Source organism: Zonotrichia albicollis, chromosome 2 (genome assembly GCF_047830755.1).
Source record: "Zonotrichia albicollis isolate bZonAlb1 chromosome 2, bZonAlb1.hap1, whole genome shotgun sequence".
NCBI lineage: Eukaryota > Metazoa > Chordata > Aves > Passeriformes > Passerellidae > Zonotrichia > Zonotrichia albicollis.
Window position 1 is genome coordinate 49,927,245 of NC_133820.1, and position 18,599 is coordinate 49,945,843.

General features: G+C 39.9%; 1 protein-coding gene across 10 annotated transcripts in view; it reads left to right on the forward strand.

Annotated features, from left to right (window-relative positions):
- FAT3 (FAT atypical cadherin 3) overlaps positions 1 to 18,599 on the forward strand; it is a 333,148-nt gene that overhangs the window by 262,117 nt on the left and 52,432 nt on the right. For all 10 annotated transcript variants that reach the window (XR_012578991.1, XM_014266195.3, XM_014266196.3 and 7 more), the window contains 3 exons: positions 4,288 to 4,484; positions 5,562 to 5,715; positions 6,569 to 6,802. Coding sequence is in view for 9 of the 10 variants with exons in the window: in XM_014266195.3 (XP_014121670.2) it covers positions 4,288 to 4,484; positions 5,562 to 5,715; positions 6,569 to 6,802 (585 nt within the window). In the remaining variant the exon portion in view is untranslated. The remainder of the gene's footprint in view (positions 1 to 4,287; positions 4,485 to 5,561; positions 5,716 to 6,568; positions 6,803 to 18,599) is intronic.

Sequence of the window (18,599 nt, forward strand, 5' to 3'; positions counted from 1 at the left end):
GGAATTCTGGAGAAATGGATATTTCAGTGTTTGGGAAGGCCTTGTGTTGCCTGATGAATAACAGTTTCTACAATTTTATGGTAGTAAAGCTAGGAAAATTGGATTTATAATTTCAGAAGCTGAGTAAACATGCAACATCTTAAACTGGGAGTGGAGGATAAATGTATTGATTTTGTGTAATGCAGATGCCTAAAGTTCTAACTGGGAATTGAAAGTACTTAAATAAATGCATAAATGTAAGACAGAAGCTAAATAAATAAGTTAGTAAATATTCAGTTCCCCCTCCCAGATGGGGACATTGCAGTGAAAACTGATACTGTTGGCTTCTAGTTTTCCATTCCCTTTTAGTTGCTATAATGGCCTCTGTGTGTGCTTTAGTAATGATGTGTGTCAGGATTTGTTTATTTTGGACCACTGTGTCTCTGCATTTCATTTGTATCTGGCTGTTTTCTTTCTTTCCTTCAACTTGAGCTTGATTTGGCTTTGTAGTATTTGCTGACTAGGGAGGGAGGGAGAGCATTATTTAAACTTCAAGTAACAAAAGATAAAAGATACTGCTGATTCTTTTAGCCTCAAAGCCTTTCTAAAAAGTTACTGGAGTGTTTTTTGTAGCTAGCACTTCACTGTTGTGACATTCAAAGTAGAACATAAGAAAACTGCCAAAAGATTTTAAAGAATCCATTAATACATGTAGTCAGGAGGCTTCCATTTAGAAAAGCTACATTATTCAGAGTGAAAAACTAATTAATTAGAATGCCCCTAGGAAACTGAATCTGCTTGCATATATTAGTGAAAAAGTTAATTAATCACTGCAGAACAAGATCTGCATCAAGACATATGTATAAGTACTAGGAAATGGTTTCCTGGGCCACAGTGTGGATTTTTTTGCCTTTCCATTTTTAAGAATATTTTCCTGGTGGTGTTTTAGTTTTATATCTCATTATATCTCTTACACTTTACAGTCTGCCTTTGCCTTCCACCAGTGAAAGATACAGCCTGTCCTGAGAAGAAAAAAAATTTTAAAAAAATGTTCTCATAAAAAAGACATTCAGATAAACCACTATTCCTGCTTATTGCACAGGTTTCTTGGTCAATCAGATTGCTTCTTTTCTAGTGGAGTAAAAAGGGGGAAAAGAGATCCCAAGGACCATTTTTTATACATATTCCCCAAATTCCTAGGTATGATTTAAAAGCCATTCCATTAGCAACAAAACAACACTGATTTTAGAATTGCTCCAAGGTAGTGTTTCTGCTAACCATAAAAGCCACCAGCTGATTTTAATTAGATTTTACCTTTCCTCTTTTCTTAGCAATGGGATGCCCATACCTTGAGTCTATTGCTTCCTAGTTGGTCAGGACAGTTAATAATTTCCCTTTACAAAAGGACTAATATGCAGGAAAGCCCTGATTAATATCATGAAGCAAAATAAGAATATTTAAGACTACTTTTATTAATGGTTTACAACATTAAACTCACTATGACAAGATTACAGCCTTTTATAAAGGAGAGTTAAGCTTTTTTTTATGCTGGCATTGAATTGAATAGAAGGAATTTAATGTCAATCAGCAGGGGTCTGCTTTCTTTGAAGTCATATTCAGGCTCAAGTCAGTGGACAGATTCTCATTTCCTTGGATTGTATTCAGATCTGGCCAGTAGTATACATCAACACTGTGTAGCCCTCTTTAGGAGAAATGTGTGTTTGTATGACACAACAGATTAAACAATGGTGATCATTGTTAGTTTTGTGATCAAAAAGGGTGGTTTTCTATCAACAGAAAATATCTGTATTTGATACATGAGTTTAGTGCTCTGTATGATTCAAAAGCCTTTTATAATTATAATGCCTATCTGACTAATTTTCTGGAAATCCTATTCATTACAACTTGCTTTTTTTGGCACAGTCACAGCTAGCACAAATGGTGACTCTTAACAAGAAAGATTTGCTCAGCCTGACTCAAATGACTTAGTTTTCATATTAAATAGAAACTAGTCTATCTTGTCATTGGTAGCTAATGAAGAAGGCATAAATTACAGCTTTCTGTGACCTCTTTCCTGCTTTTTGATGTAGAAAGAAGGTATGGAATGGACATTTGACTTTTTTGATTGGTTTCAAGCTCAACTTCAAGTTCAGACCTCCTCTGTGTTGATATTTTGACAAGAAGGTCCCTGAGAACTGGCAGAATTGTGACAACACAAGCAGCACATCAGAGAGACGAATTGCCTGATAACAGAGTCAACAGAAATAAGTTCAGCCTTGGATTTTTATTTTTTTTACTTACTTACGCAGTCATTCAGTGGAAGTACTAGAGGGGAAGGTTTAAGAACCTGGTCTTTCCATTCAGCTTGAACATATCCCATGACACATGTCAGAACCCTGATTAATTTGTAAGCAAATACACACTAGCATGTTTGACATTTTTGAACGTGTTACAAGAAAGAATAAGCATTCCCTTTATAGTTTTATAGCACTTTTAAACATGAGCAACATAGAAAGTAGTTCTAAGATTGAATTCCTGCATGGAGACCATAGGAGAAAGCTTAATATGGTGGGCAGAGAGCTAGTAGCAGGTTGGCTGCAATTATAGTTCAGCCAGTGCTGAACATCATGATGCTTTTTAATATTTCCTCACTCAGTTTCTGTAGCACATGAGTTTGCTATGAGTGTAGTGCTCTCTCCTCAATTATTAAATGTGCAGATACATTTTTACAGACCAAGCTGGGCACAGAAGACTGGGTAGTTGGCTTTACTGGCTTCGGCAAGGGTAGAATTAATTTTCTAGAAGAATCTGCTATGGAGCTGTGATTTGGATTTGTGATGTCACAGGGATGTTTTAGTTACAGCTGAGCAGAGCTTACACAGAGTCAAGCCCTTTTCTGGTCCTGAGGCAACCCACCAGTGAGGAGAGGGAGTGCACAAGGAGTTGGGAGGAGACACAGCTGGGACAGCTGACCCAACTGACCACAGGGATATCCCACTCCATATGGCAGCATGCTCAGCATATAAAAGCTGAGGGAAGGAGGAAGTGGGGAGATGTTCAGAGTTAATGGCATTTATCTTCCCAAGTAACTGTCAGGGTGACAAAGCCTGGAGATGGCTGAACACCTGCCATGAATTCGTTTTTCTTTTGCTTATACACAGAGCTTTTGCTTTACATATTAAACTTTGTCTCAACCCATGAGTTTTCTTACATTTACCCTTCAGATTCACCTCCCATTCCCACTGGGGAGGAAATGAGCAAGCAGCTGTATGGGCCTTAGCTGACTAGCAAAGTAAAGTCATAACATTGGTTTAAAAGATTTTACTGTCTGGTCTGACAGGAGGTTTGGATCAGACACGCAGAAAGATGATTGAAGATGATTTCTTCATGGACCAGGCAGGAGACCGTACCATTTCAGATAAAAGAGTAAATAACTGAATAACTGTTTGAAACATTAAGGATTGTGCCCACCCTAATTACTGCACACTTCTGTATGTGACATGTCCTTCCCTTCTCCTTCCCCTTCCCTTCCTCCTGAGGATGATGTGGACCAAAACTTTCCCTCTCCCAACCTGTTTTTGACACAGGCAATTTAATGATGTGGAAGAGCAACATTGCCAGGTTCAGTGTCAGTGTTGTGACATGGTAAAAATCTCTTCTGCTTTATCTCCTGCGCACCTTTCACCAGCTTTCACTCTTGGATACATTTAATCTATTTGTACTGTTTATCTTCCAACTGTTTCTCAAATGACCTCTTGTTAGGACTATTTAATACTAATGTGTCTTCCTGTGTCATGTAAACTTTTTAAAAACAGGAATTTTAATAAGCACCAGAATGGCACAGTTGTATGATGGAGCTTTCATTAGAGGATTCCTTAATAGAACCCACTTCCAGTCCTTGATTGCATAATCAACAGCTAATGAAATTGTCTTGGTAACAAGAGCTACGGTGTATTACATCCTCTCCCGAGACTAAGTGGAAAGACAATTGTACCAGCCCAAGAGGAATATTGATTGTTCACAGTGTGAATTTGATTACCCTTACGGAGAACTGAACAAGAGATCATCTTCAGCTCTGCTAAATGGATTTTTTTTTCCACTGAAAGTTATCGGTTCACTTTCATACAGGGCAATCAGGGGGCAGTAAACACAGGGAGTGTGATTTCATTACACATTTCCTGAGTCTGCAAGTTTGGAAGCAACAAAAGCTGTGAAAGAAATGATGGCTGCTTAGTGATGTGTCTCTGTGTTTAAACAGAGCTCTGAAGGGACACCACAGCTCATTGTGTGTTGCTTGTCTTATTGCAGGAGGGAATCCCAAAGGGAAGTTCGCTCTGGGACTGGTTCAGAACGAGTGGAAAGTTTATGTTAAAAGGCCTCTGGATCGGGAAGAGCAGGACATTTATTATCTGAACATCACTGCCACAGATGGCCTCTTTGTGAACCAAGCTGCTGTGGAAGTGACTGTCACTGATGTCAATGATAATAATCCAGTTTGTGAGCAGGTGAGTTAACACCACCCATGGCAAGTGGCCACTGTGTTGAGAGCCATGCTCTCCCTATGGGAGTCTCTCGCTGTTTGCAAGTATTCAAAGCATTCATAGGCAATGCTGATTTTCATCCTTATGGTCTTAGTTGAGGAATCTGCAGTGTTCTGAGAGAAAGCAGGATAAAGCATTCCTGTGAAGCCAAGATTGAAGGATAATGGTCTCGTAAAGCTTGCAAAGGAGTCTTGTACGCAGTGGCCTTAGTTGGCTTTACAGCAAATGATGCGTTGTGAGGTGGCATTGGGCAGCTACTCCTCCCCTGCAAAGAAGAATGAGCTCTCCTTTCACAATCCATGTGGAAATGTCATCAGTCTAGTTTAACTCCAGCTTTCCTCAACTTTCCAGATACCAGCCATCCAGTGGAAAAGAAGGCTGTAGCTTGCTATCCTGTTGTCTGGAATGCACGTAGTGTGGCCTGACCACAGCTTTCAGAGTGCTAACTGTCTTGTATTCTGTGGAAAGGCTGTCCAGGGAACTGATGTTAGTGCAATAGAAAAGTCTGTGTGAAAGAAAAAACATGATAAAACCCAGTTCCTTAATGGTACTACTCACAGAAAATTTATAAATATATATATATGTATGTGTGTGTATGTGTGCATGCACATACTCATATAATTCCCATCGTTACATTATCATTCACTGTTGGATTAGTCTCTTTGCAAGAACCACTCTACCACTCTGGGGAATCACAATCTGTATTTCCCTCAAAACTGCTGGATGAGGTGATAAAAACAATTGTTTCTGTTAGCACACTCATTGAGATTTTCATTTCATAGGTGTCAACGGAATAAATAGAAGATAAAAAAGGGCATCGCATTAAGCACCTAAGATGAGCCCTATTCACAGTCATAATCTGGCATTGTTTCTGTGACACCTCAGAACTTAACAGTAATTTGAATTTCTAGGAATGTGTTGTGTAAAGGAAAATTGTTTCCTGTATAGAAAGATGCACTACAAATAGTTTTTACAAAAAGGTTGTTCAAAGACTGTAAAATACTGCTACAGCATAACTTACATGTCTGTTTTTGACTCTAGGTTGCCTACACAGCATTGTTTCCTGAAGACATTCCACCAAACAAAGTAATTCTCAAAATCAGTGCTAAAGATGCTGACATCGGGGCCAATGGTGAAATTCGCTATTCTCTTTATGGTTCGGGGAACAATAAATTTTTCTTAGATCCAGAAAATGGTAAGAATACCACCAAATGTTTCTGAATAGCCTTAACCCCTCTGGGTACTGGTTTCATTAAATAGAGTTAGGTTACACGTGTCTATCAGCCAATTGTTCCAGTTCTGGCAGATGTGGGTGACCATTTGAACGGTGGTGACAGGAGGGAGAAAGAGGGACATCTTTGTTGGCCAGGTTGGATGTCATAACCAGAACAGTGGATATCCATCCTTTTGTTTCCCTGCAGATTTCAAGTTAAATCAGAGATTTATTACAGAACCACAGGATATTTTGGGTAGGGAGAGAACTTAAAAGGTCATCTAGGCCAGACTCCTTTCCATATGGAGATTCATCTTGAAATAGATCATGTTAATCTGAGAGCCACCCAGTTAAGGTTTCTAGGGCTGTGCCAGTGCCACTATTTCACCACCCTAATCATATAAAATGTCTTCCCTTATATCTAGTCGAAATCTACCCTCTTTTAATTTAAAACTATTACCCTTTGTCGTATCACAGCAGATGCTGGTAAAAAGGAAATGTTTCTATGTTAAGGAGTCTATAAATCTTGAGAGTGACACAAAGGCTTGGAAAAACTTGGTGGTGTTCATCTGGGTAAAGCTGTAGGCTGCTGTTAAAGCCACCATGAATGGCTTGTCATCTCTGCACTCATATTGGCATGTCACTTTTTTGGCTAAAGAGGAAGGGGAAGTGACACTGCTGTGAGTTTTTAATCTGTTTGTTGGAATAAGCAATGTTGGTTTTGTTTTCTCTTTCCTATTCCTTTGGAACACATGATTTTGAGACACTCAGGCTGCTTAGAATTAATGATGTTGCTACGATAATAATGACAACTTCTGCTTTTAAATAATTTCAGGTGAGCTGAAATCTCTGGCCCCTCTTGACCGAGAAAAAATCCCTGCATACAACTTGGTTGCCCGAGCCACTGATGGTGGTGGCAGGTTTTGCCAGTCAGAAATCCATCTTATTTTAGAAGATGTTAATGATAATCCACCAGTGTTTTCATCTGACCACTACACTGCTTGTGTCTACGAGAACACAGCCACAAAAGCTTTGTTAACAAGAGTCCAAGCAACTGATCCTGATGTTGGTAAGTGAATAACATTCCAAAAAAAAAAAATTGTATGAAAATTCTGTGGGTTGGTGGAATTGCAGAGCAGATTTGCTTTTCTATTGCTAAATTTCTTTTATTTTCTCCTCCTCATTCTTCTTTACTCTCCCCATTTTTTTCTCTTCTCTTTTTCACTTCAAAATGCTTGTGTCTGATCTTGACATAATGGTGTTACAAACAGAAAGGCGTTGCAGCAGCCACAGAAACATGTAGTCTTCTCTTGATCAGCAACAGGGGGGGAAAGATCTTTTTGAGGCTAAATTGCAACTTTCTTCCTTCAGTGGTCTTGCCTCTTTTCTTGAGCCATGATTTTGAACACCCATGCCTCTATTTATGCAAATAATATAGTTACATGCTACAGGGACCTATACCTGATTAATCACAGCTTTTCTAGAGTTTTATACTGCAATAGCTCCCATTTGTTCCAGCTGGTTACCTTAGCATAAAACTATTTCACAATGTGAATGTACATTATAAATGTTCTGGTTACTTAACTGCACACTCTTTGAAAGTGTAACCTTTTATTATATGAGGACCTTAGCCTTGAAATGTGGGCCCAATTATAAATATTTAAAGGGGAATCATTTTGCATAATACAGTGGTAAAACCTACTGAATGTTAGAAAAATTTTTAGGTCATTCACTTGAGTTGAAATAACTTTGTTTGTTTTTTTTTTTCTTCCTATGTTTTGAAGGTGTTTTGTAAAACCTATGGCCTGAGTAGTTTCATGCAAAAAGCAGATCTTTCATTAAGTGAATTAAAAAAATAATTTTGCTGAGTAGAGTGCATGCTGGAAGTCTCAGTTATTTGTGGGGCTGATAGTTTAGATATACAGGAATTTATAAAGGAGCAGCAAACATTCATTAATGTATCTATAAAGAGCCACATTATGTGCCATGGTTGAAAACTTGCAATTAAAGTTATGATATTGTCCTGCAGTGAAGAGCCAATTACTGCTGGTAAACTACTGAACCATCTGAAGAGACAGTGTTGTTATTTTCCACTGTTGTATTAATTGCCATTTTTCTTGTATGTGGGATGACATTCAAGGAGAGAGGGAACACAATTAGAATAAAAAGTTGTCAGGAAAGTTCTCACTAGCGCCAACTTTACATAACAAGATAGTTAACAATTAAAAAAACCCACAAAATATGAGCAAGTTGCTGTACCTTCCTTCTGAAACTAGAGAAGTTAAAGGGAGGGATGGATATGGTGAATGAGAAGGTGCTATGTACTTCATTAATGCTTGGACCTGAAAATCAAACCATACTGTGTACCATAAGTAAATTACTAAAAAGTCCCTAAAACTGGATTTTGTTCTAGTTACTGTTCCGTTAGTACCTACTAAAATCACTGATTCCCTATTGTTAGATAAGGAATGAGTTCAGGTAGTGTAATGTTCCCATGAGAGAAAAAATTTATTATTGATATTCCTGATGGGCTGTGATAGTCCTCTAAGGCTTTTTGAAGTGGTATCCTGAAAACATCAGTGGAGGCAGTAATCATACAAATAATTTTTTAACATTGAGGAAAAATCTTGTGATCAGACTTAGAATTTGACTGCTCTGCTTTGGGCTTGAAAGGCTGTGTACTGTAAGGGCAGGAGCATGAATATTGAGGCCATTGAGAGAAGACTTGAGAGAAGTCCTTTTATGGTCCACAACTAAACACAACAGAATCCTGAGAATACTGTGTTCAGACACTGCTGGATAATTTTAAAAAAAGTCCATTTAAGAGAAAAATAGAGTTATACCTGCCTTGTGCCTTTGAAATCTGTTGAAGCTCCTGATCTCTTAATATCCTGTGAAATTATAGGACTGGACCATAAATTGCTGTTTAATATATTTATAATTTGGATACATACTTAGAAACTAGCTGTACCAGCTGGACACACAGAGGGAAAATTGTGATCCTCCTTCACAGTATTCAACAGAAGAAAACAGTTTTAACTGTTTAGTAGCACACAAGCTCATTTTCCATTACCTCTACATACAGCTGCGGATCTTAAATTACATGATCTGCTGAAGGAGAGAGAATATACATAAGTCTATTTGTTAGGATATTTTATGGTTTTAATTGAAAACAATTCTTTCTCCTATACTGCTGTGATTGGAAAGTTTTAGTATTTCCACAATATGGTATTTGAGACTTATTCACCACCAGCAGGTTTGGAAATGTTCGAACTAAGAAATGAAAGTGAAATGCTGGTTCTACATTTTTTCAAGAGGTTTACAGAAGGCAGTGAATTTTTCACCTCCCACTGTCTCCAAAGCAAAGAGCCAAATTACTCCATTTTGTTCAAATTAAGGCACTAGAAGAGCTGGAATGAATGCTGAGGTGTAATTACATGAGCAAACCCATCACACAACTGCAATATCAGCCTGTTTCAAAGGAATTAGGGTCATTCTAGGGCAGCAACTCTGAGGAAACTTACATGGGACTTTATCAATTTTTTAACATCATACTTGCAACAAACTTCAGGATAAACGTGGAGCCCAAAGCTGAGGTGCAGGCACATACTCATTTCCAGGACTGCTCGTGTTTTCTGCATGCACAGGGTGTTGTGGCCTTGCTCACAGAGTACAAGAATGAATGACAGTATCATCCAGGCTCAGCAGTGCTTTAAGTGATGGTTAAATCCTGCCTCACTTGCAGATGCTGTGCTTTGTGAATGACCTCCCTGCTCAGGCCTGTTTCCATGATGATTAATGGTGTAGTCTACCAAAGGCAGGAGCACTTATTGTACTAAAATGAATAGTGCATTATCCATCCTTCTGCAGTCTTCTTCATCACCACTGGGGCATCAGCCATCCAGATCTGTAGTCAGTTTAGTGATTTCAATGACCAGTTGATTTTTTTCTGGGTTTATGATGAATATGAGATTCTAATTTGGCTCACAATGGGAATTGCCTTGTCAGGCAGCTCTCTCCTGCCTGCCACTGCTGCCTTCCAGCCTCTCTCTCCATTAGTGGATGTTTAAAGCTGTGGCAAATCATCCCGTACACAACCAGCCAGTACAGATGGACTGGGCCATCTTTAAGCCAGCACCTTGTATTGCATGCAGCCAACGTGCAGGAAAACACAGGAATGTAGGTAAAAAATTGGCAGGAGCAGCCTTTATTTGGTTGCAGAGTTCATGCAGTGTGCAGGCTGCCCTGCTCTGTTCTCAGCTGCCCCCCCACCTCACAGCCCTTCCCCAGCCCAGGGCCCGTGCCAGTGCATCCCACAGGAGACGTGGTAACATGAATGCTGCTAGGAGCCAGCTGGTATCCGTGTTTTGGTTTGGGAAGGCAAATCTGAGTGCTTCTCAGAGTCACTGGTGTGACTGGTCTGCTTCTTCCTTGAATAGCAGGCATCTTGTCCAACCCTCCTGCACAAGCAGGGATGTCTACAGCAGGTTATCTAGGACTCAGTCCACATGGCTTTTGGCTACCTCCAAGGGCAGAGGGTGATGTCCTCCAAGGGTTGGCTGCTATGCAGCATGAGCACCTCAGAGGTCCTCTGGGAATAACCAGAGACCTGCATTGTGGATACAGATAAAAGTGTAACATGCTCACCATGATCTGTTGTACATAAAAAAAAGTGTTATTTCAGGAAATACCCTCCCATATCTTACAGAAGATTTAATGACATTGAGTAATTCAACCTGGAAAAACAATGACCAGTCTGCTACCTTATTCAAAGCATTTTCTCACTTTTGTGCATAGGTTGCCCAGACTTTTGGATGTGTCCCAGTTTCTGCAGGGCTTGTAGCCTCACGAGCAGATTGGTCTGAGATTTATTCACCAGTTCTGAAAAAAAACCATCCAGCTAGTTTTGGGGTCAGTAGATTTGAATTATGAGCCTGGATTTCTATTCTTTGTTCCTGGTATTTGATGCTTTGGTACTTAGGTGGATATGAGAGAAGATAGGGGTGTTGAAAGCCTAATTCAGGAAGCCAGAATAAGATTTGAGACCCTCCCACAGATGTGTTTATACAGTCAGATTATATGGGTTAATTGTGGTTGAATTTGACTCTGTTCTTTAAGCAGTTTTATAGAGTTAAATGTTATTTGGACCAGGATTTATGAGATGGATTCTGTTGTCAGCTGATTAGTGCATTTGTGTTTAATCTGGAGAGTTTAAATAAATCAAGTCTGTAATCAGTCTGATTCTTGGCATGTGGAGCTAATTACTCACCTTTTCACACAAAGTGGAAGAGCTGCAGCAGAAGAGACTCAGCCCTTCTGGGGGAAGTGGTTTGACCTTCTTATCATGAGACATCTGCTTCCTAAACCCAAACTTCTCCAACAAGAATTGATAGGGAAGCTGGTAAACTGAGGGAAGGAGTGCCATTTTCTTTCAGATTCTGATGGAAAATTTTATGTTGGATTTCAAAGAATTCTGTGTCAAGAAATTATATTTTTCCTGCAAGGTTTGACCTCATGGATTTTGATGTTTCAATAAAGACTTCGTCAAAAAAAGCACACACCCAAACCCTTACCCTTACCATGTGTTGCTCACAAGGCACCTGCGCAGGAAATAATAAATTTCTTTACTAGGGATAAATGGTAATATGACTTCTTCTTCAGGTTTCAGCCAGTCCAATTTAGTGTGTACCTACCTCCAAGAGGATGGGGAAGCAGGTGTATTTTGTCTTCTTTTTCTTCCTGTCCTCTCTTTGCGTCAATGAGAAAAAAGAAGAAATTATTAAAACAATAAAAATGAAGTACCTGCCAAAGTAGTGACCAGAATATAGATAGTTCTCTAAGGTTTATCACTGGTTTTTAAAAAGTGGCATCAGGATGCTGGTGAGCCTAGCATGGAAAAAATCACTCAGGCTGTTCAATGGGTCCCCACTTTCAAGAATACACATGTGTATTCTTGAGTACAAACTTCAGCCTCATCAATGGTGGGATTTTCTCTTGAAGGAATTAGGGCAACTGAGCGTGTTGCAGTCACAGCTGCCTCACAGCTGGGCTCAGGGAAGTGTGAAGTGTTGCCAGGTGAGATTGCAGGAGGGTCAGAGAGAAGTGTAAGACAGTCACAGCTTGATTGGAGAGCAGCTCTCTGAATTACATGTAATGGTGAGTAACAAAATAATAGAAATACTGAAGTAGGTACTGATTTTGGCATTTTCTGGCAGAACCAGTACACAGCAAACCTTTGCTTTGCCTGTTTGTTAATGTTGGGCATGTCCCTTATAATGGATCTAGAAACTTTTGGAGTGTTCAGGATCTGAAAAAGATGAAGGCAAGGATCGAAACATGAATAAAAAGAATAACAGAGATAATAGGACAGAAGATGTACTAAAACTCAACAACTAATAGGTAGTTAACTTTGGTAATGAGGCCAGCTAGATGGCATTTCTCGGTATTGTTTGGGTTTTTATAAAATAAATATTACAAGATACTTTACAGAGGATGACTCATTCTCTTTAAAATATGCATGGTGCTTCCTCTATCTTCACCCACATCGTTGCCTCACAGACTTCTAAAATAGTACCCGGGTTAGGTCTCTAATGCCAAATATGAAAGAGATGTGAATTATTAATTCCCTTTACTCTAGCAATCCAAAACAGTGCAGAGGTATAGTTTAAGTAGGGAGGCCTGTCCACTGTCACTGGAGCTGTTTGCAGAAAGAATTTGGGAATCAGCCATGGAAGAAAAAACCAACCAACAAACCAATCAACCAAAAAAAAAAAGATCACAAAACAAAAAGCATGAATGAGTGAGCATTGCTCTGTAGCCTGGTGGTTGATTTGGTTCTGGGCTCTGTTCCTCAGAGCTTATTCAATGAATAGCAATAGTCCATGATGATGTATCCTTCCTTATACTCCTTCTTCCTGGAAAGGTGTCTTTACCATTGCACTTCTGTCGAGTCTTCCATAAGGAGAGTGGAAAGGCAAAGCCCAACGTTCCCCAGTTGTCTGGCCAGTTCTACAGACACTTGCAAGTCCAAATTCACTCAGTGAGCTGTTCAGGAGAAGACCTAGATTTTGCCTTCCTAGTAAAGGCAAAAACACTAATAGGAATGCAGAGATACAGCACACTGGAGCCCTGAAAAATTACCAAATTAAAAAATAATAGGCTCTTAGGAGTTTAGACTTGACTTATTGTTAGGAGGTAAATAAACAAGGTATTCGGGGATTTTGAAAACCTCTGACAAAACATTCAGCACGACCCTGTTGAATCCCTCACAGTGCCATATTTTTAAAGCTTTGGGGTAGTCAGGGGATTGCAGTAACCCTCCTTGTATTAAAATAATGAGATGTGTGTATCAAGATGACTAAAAGCTAGTCTGTGTTCAGGAACTGGAAGTCATCAAACCAGTCTCATTTCCTTCTGCAACATGTGAGGAGGCCATATTGAAATAAATATTATGAGTGTTATGACTTAGGTTTAGTGAGTTTTATGGCATTGTACTGCACCATATTTTTATGTGTAAGCCAGGGAAACATGGTCTGCGCCAAACTGTTATCAGGGGAGTTTGTAGTAACCTTTATATTGGAGGGGTAAGTTAAAGTGCTGGGTGCAGCATTGCTATTTTGATTCCTAAATGCATAAATGGGCATAAGGACTGTATTGCTAAATGTCAGAAAGCAGAGTGGTGCTGCAGGTTACCCTGGATAGTGCCAAAGCTGCAACTGTGGTATTTAACAGTTGGAAAAGTGGTATGAAAAAGCCCAGTGCAAGACATCAAGATAAATGTGACGTCCACGTTTAGGCAAGAGAACCAAGTGCACTGTTGTTTTCTGGCTGGTGGCTGCCTGGGCAGCAGAACTGCAGAGGTGCAGCTGTGACCCACAGGCTGAAGGTATTTATTCTTTCATACTGTTATGAAAAGGCAAATATTCTATGAGATGGGTGAACCAGAGCAACTCTGGAAAAAATAAGTAATTCTTTCTGTTTAATTGGTGTTGGCAAATCCTGACCTTAAAGGCTGTGTTGTTTTGGGTGCAACACTTCCAAGAAGGTGTGAGCTACATTTTCCAGGAAGATGTAGGAGATTGACAAAAGAGATCACAAGTCTGGAAGAAAAGTCAGGAAATATTGAAACATTTGAGAGGGTCTGCCAGGGAAAAAAGAGTTGAGATGATAAAATATAACAGTCTTCAGCTTTCAGATAAGTAGTTCTGAGGAAGGAAGCTGACCCTAGTTCTTTTTTCTTTTCCCTTGTCTTTTATTAATTTTATTCAATCTCAGCAAAAAGTCAGAGCAAGATTTTTAGTTGTAAGAAAAGTGAGACTCTGGGGTGTCCAAGGAGCTTCTGCAAGTTCCTGATCAAAGGAGAGGCCTCTGTTTGGGGATGAATTGCCTCCATCTTGTCTTTGTGCAGGGATAAATTAGATGACCTTTCAGGATTCTGGCTCTCTTCACACTTTCTCATTTCTAGTAGTTTCTTTAATTTTTGAGCTTTCCAAGACATTGTTAACAACATAGAGGCAAAGAAGTAGACAAGGGAGAATTGTATCTCTTGGATTATATTGAGTTAATAAACTCTGTCTTTAAACTGGAACACTTAAACATATATGTACATGAATAGTCTCTATGTATATACACATACACAAATATATAAAATATAATATACAAACTATCTGATCACATGTCTGACGAAGAGAGGCTGAGGGAGCTGGGGTTGTTTAGCCTGGAGAAAAGGAGACTCAGAGAAGACCTTCTTGCTCTTAATAACTACCTAAAAGGAGCTTGTAGAGAGGTAGGGGTTGGTTTCATCTCCCAGGTAGCAAATGAAAGGACGAGAGGAAATGGCCTCAAGTTGTGCCAGGAAAGGTTTAGATAGAATATTAGGAAAAATTTCTTTACAGGCATTGGAATAGGCTGTCCAGGGTGGAATTACTACCCCTGGAAGTGTTTTAAATGTGCGTGGATGTGCTGGTTGAGGATATGGTTTGGAGCTGGGTTAACAGTTGGACTCAGTGGTCTTAGAGGTTTTTTTCTACCTTAATGGTTCTAGTCATGCTTACATATGTGTATACGTGTTTTTTATCTTTCTCTCTGTGTGCATTCCACTGCTTCTGGTTATGTTTCCCTGTGTTGCCAGCTGCAATGTGTAACCCTAAAGCAGGTATCTTCAAAATCCCAGCTTCAGAAAAATTGACTCAGGCTCACTGAAGAAAACAAGTATATATGTCAAGTGATGTAAACCAGTACCCAGGAATATGAAAATCCCTGGGAGGAAAGAGATGGAGGGTGAGCCAACTATCCAGATCTTGACTTCCCACCAAAAAGACAACTCCTGTCCCAGCTGAAATGGAAAGCAGGGTTTTAGATACCCATTAATGGTCCCATACTGCTAACAGTTTGTACCTCCCATTTCTGTCAAGTATTTCCCTTCAGTAAGGGGCTGATTATCTGCCCTGCTCTCACCCCATGGTACCCTGACTCCATTGGAGCAGTGGTGTGAACACAGGCCTTTGGGGTTAGGGCTATTTTTTTCCCTCAGAAAAAGGAAGAATAGTGGAAGTCTATCTTGGTAGCAGTGTTATGGACTGAACTCAGCCAGGTTTTCTGCTTAAGCTGTAAAAATCACTTGAAATATTTTCCCCGTGGGGCTATATATTCTTCTACAGTTCAACAAGGTACTTCAGGCAAGGTTTCTCTTTCATCTCAAAATGATGGAGTACAGTACTATAAAATCTGCTTTAGAATTCATCTTTTGTCTTGTTTGCTGTTAACGAAGTTGTGGACTTTTATTTTCTAGTAATTGGCCTTGTGGGTTAACATTTGGGTAGTTGGGAAGGGTCATAAGTACACACCAGTGTTAATCATCACATCATAAAAGAGGCAAGAGGAAGCACAATAATCAGATAGCTTGCTTTGTATGTCTGCAAACCACTGCTAAACTGAAAAATATTTTTTTTCAGCTTGCTTTCTGGTCTACATCTTGTTTATTTTTAATACTTGACATTACATTTCTTTTCATCGGTTTTTCAAAATGAAAATGAGTAGATGACAAAAGTTAATGTCATTTTTCAGACATAAACTAAAATGAGTGGTTTAGCTGTATTTGGGGAAGCACATTAAATGAGTTCAGGGTGACAGATGAAAACTGAAAGGAGAAACACTATGTGTGCCTTTTAATATGTGTAACTTTTACTTTATGCGTGATGCATAAAGATATTGCCCAGCGCAGGAACTTACTGTCGTACAGGGATTGTGCCTGTTGGGTTAATGCTCAGCCTTTTAATTGGTGTCAGTCTGGATCAAAATGTGTTGTAACTCCACCATTTTCAGTTGAGTTGCACCTCCAATCCTGTGTCCAGTTCTGGGCCCCTCACTGCAAGAAGGACATTGAGGGGCTGGAGCGTGTCCAGAGAAGGGAAATGGAGCTGGGGAAGGGTCTGGAGCACAAAACTGGTGAGGAGCAGCTGAGGGAGCTGGGGGTGTTTAGTCTGGAGAAAAGGAGGCTCAGGGGGATCTCCTCTCTCTCTACAGCCACTTAAAAGAAGGTTGTAGTGAGTTGAGGGTGGGACTCTTTTCCCGAGTAACAAGCTGTAGGACAATAAGAAATGGCAGCAAGTTAGGCCACGGGAGGTTTAGATTGGGGAAAAGGAAAAATTTCTTCTCTGAGAGCATTGTCAAGCACTGGAACAGGCTGCCCAATGAAGCAGTTGAGTTACAACCTTGGGCAGTATTTAAAAGATGTGTAGATGTGATGATGATCTCAAAGGTCATTTCCAGCCGGAATGATTCTGTGATTCTGTGCTTTATACAAGGTGGATATTGATGGTGCTGAATTGGGAAGCAAAGTTATTATATATTCCTGATGCTATTTAGAGTACTAATGTCATAGGAGTTGTCATGATGTGACATTCAGTGTGTGCCCCTTTGTTTTAGTACAGAAGAAACCAAGAATAAAAGCCTGTTTGAAGAATGGTGTTTGAGGTACTAGGCGGGTGTGTGTTTTACAAGCTCCTCACACCTGAGATTTGGCAAAGGGCAATATTCTATCATATGCTAATACAAGTCTAAATAGAAAAGGTGTTACCTTATTCCTTTATTTAAAAAGAAATGTACTGCAATTTTCTTATTGTAATAATGATTCCTGCAAAGGCTTTCCTTGTTCAAATAGCTCATGTTCATGATTGGCACCTTAGAAATCTGAGAAGTTTGAGTGAGTGAGTTGACACAAAACAGTTTGCAAACATTAACCCCCCCAAGAGCTGTAGGCAAGCAGTGTGGGAGGATTGCTCTCTTTACCACTGCAGGAGCCATGGCATTGAAGCAGCTGTTTCCTTTCCACAGAAAGCATCTCCTTTATAGCAGAATCTACCATCACCTCTGTGGCAGGGATGACATTGACATGCACTGGTGGACACTTCACTCTCAGGAGAGGGTAGCCCCTGGACTAAAGCATTTTGAATTTCAATAGAAATAGCTTCCTACTTCACCTTTCCCTCATGTCCATTTCTCTGCCAGCCTTGGGTCAGAAAGCTCGGTAGAAACAGCTATTGATGTAACAAACACTTTCTTTCGAGTGCTGTTTCTGCCACAGTTTTTCAATTATATTACTCTTAAGAAGCAAGTATTAAATTCCACCCCTCAAAACACTGTATGAGAGGGTCAGCACACAGCTAAGATCTCCCTCTGTATGTCTCCTTTTTTTCTCTTTTTGGCATTTGGGCCAAAAGCCACCAAGAGTTGGTATCTGTATACCCACTCAGGTCTTCTGACCTAATCTTCTGTCTCTTCTTGCATAAAATGGCACTTTCTTTTTTTCTTTCATGTCCCATGGGAAAAATAAGACTGTTCTCTTCATCATACCAGACTGGTACAAGATAACCTATGTCTCTGGAACTTCTGTGTTCCTCTCTCATTTTCCAGGATGGAAAAATAAAAGCACTTAACATCAAGATTTTACTGTCTCTATTTCTGCCTAAAAATCCTGTGTATTAGAGTGAGCAACCACAACACCATAATCTATGTCTGATCTGTCTCCATTGTAGGAACACCAGTAATGGCTTACAAAAAACACTATTAATATTTTGTTAATTCATGGACACCACTTTTAGGAGGTAGAATACAAGAAGAGGGGCTGTATTATTTGTCAGATTGCCTTTACTGGAGTTACTACCTCCTGTACATAAACTTGCCCTCTGTGGTGTCGCATGCACCAGATTCTCTCTCCCCACTCCCCATTGCAAGATACACTTGCTGAAGTTTCCTGGTGTTTCAAGGCACAAGGCATCCATTGGCCATTTCCTTTCTGGCTGTTTGTGCTCTCAATGACTGTGGTATATGAATCTTCTGTCGTGTGCCCAGGTGTGCTGTAGTGAGTATCAAAAAGGGAGTTTGTGCCAGAGAAAGCTGCAAACCAGACTAAGGCTGTCGTGCAGTTACAGGTGAGTAGAAGGTGTGTGTTAGGGCCCCTGCCTCGGAGGAGTGTTTGATACTGTGTACAAACTGGCAGGCACCAAGAGTGGCTGGTGCTGAATACTAAATAGTTTTACACTTAAAACTCATGTGTATGTTGGGTGCTCAGTGGTATGCTCTGAATCAAGGGAAAAAATACCCCATTCTCCAGCAACCCTCAGGATCAGCTGTTATTACTAACTCATTAATTGTTATAGTCATGTCTGTCCTTTTTTTGTAAGTAGAAGTTCATGGGGAATGTGTACCTGAAGGAGATCCTCCCCAGTTGGAAACGTAGATACTTCCAACCATTCAGACTCTGAAAGTCATCCACTTTCTAGAGGGTTTTACTACCTTTTAGTGTTTGTCAGTTTGACTGTCAGCTGGCAGAGTATTTGGATATATGTATCAAGAGACTAAGGAAA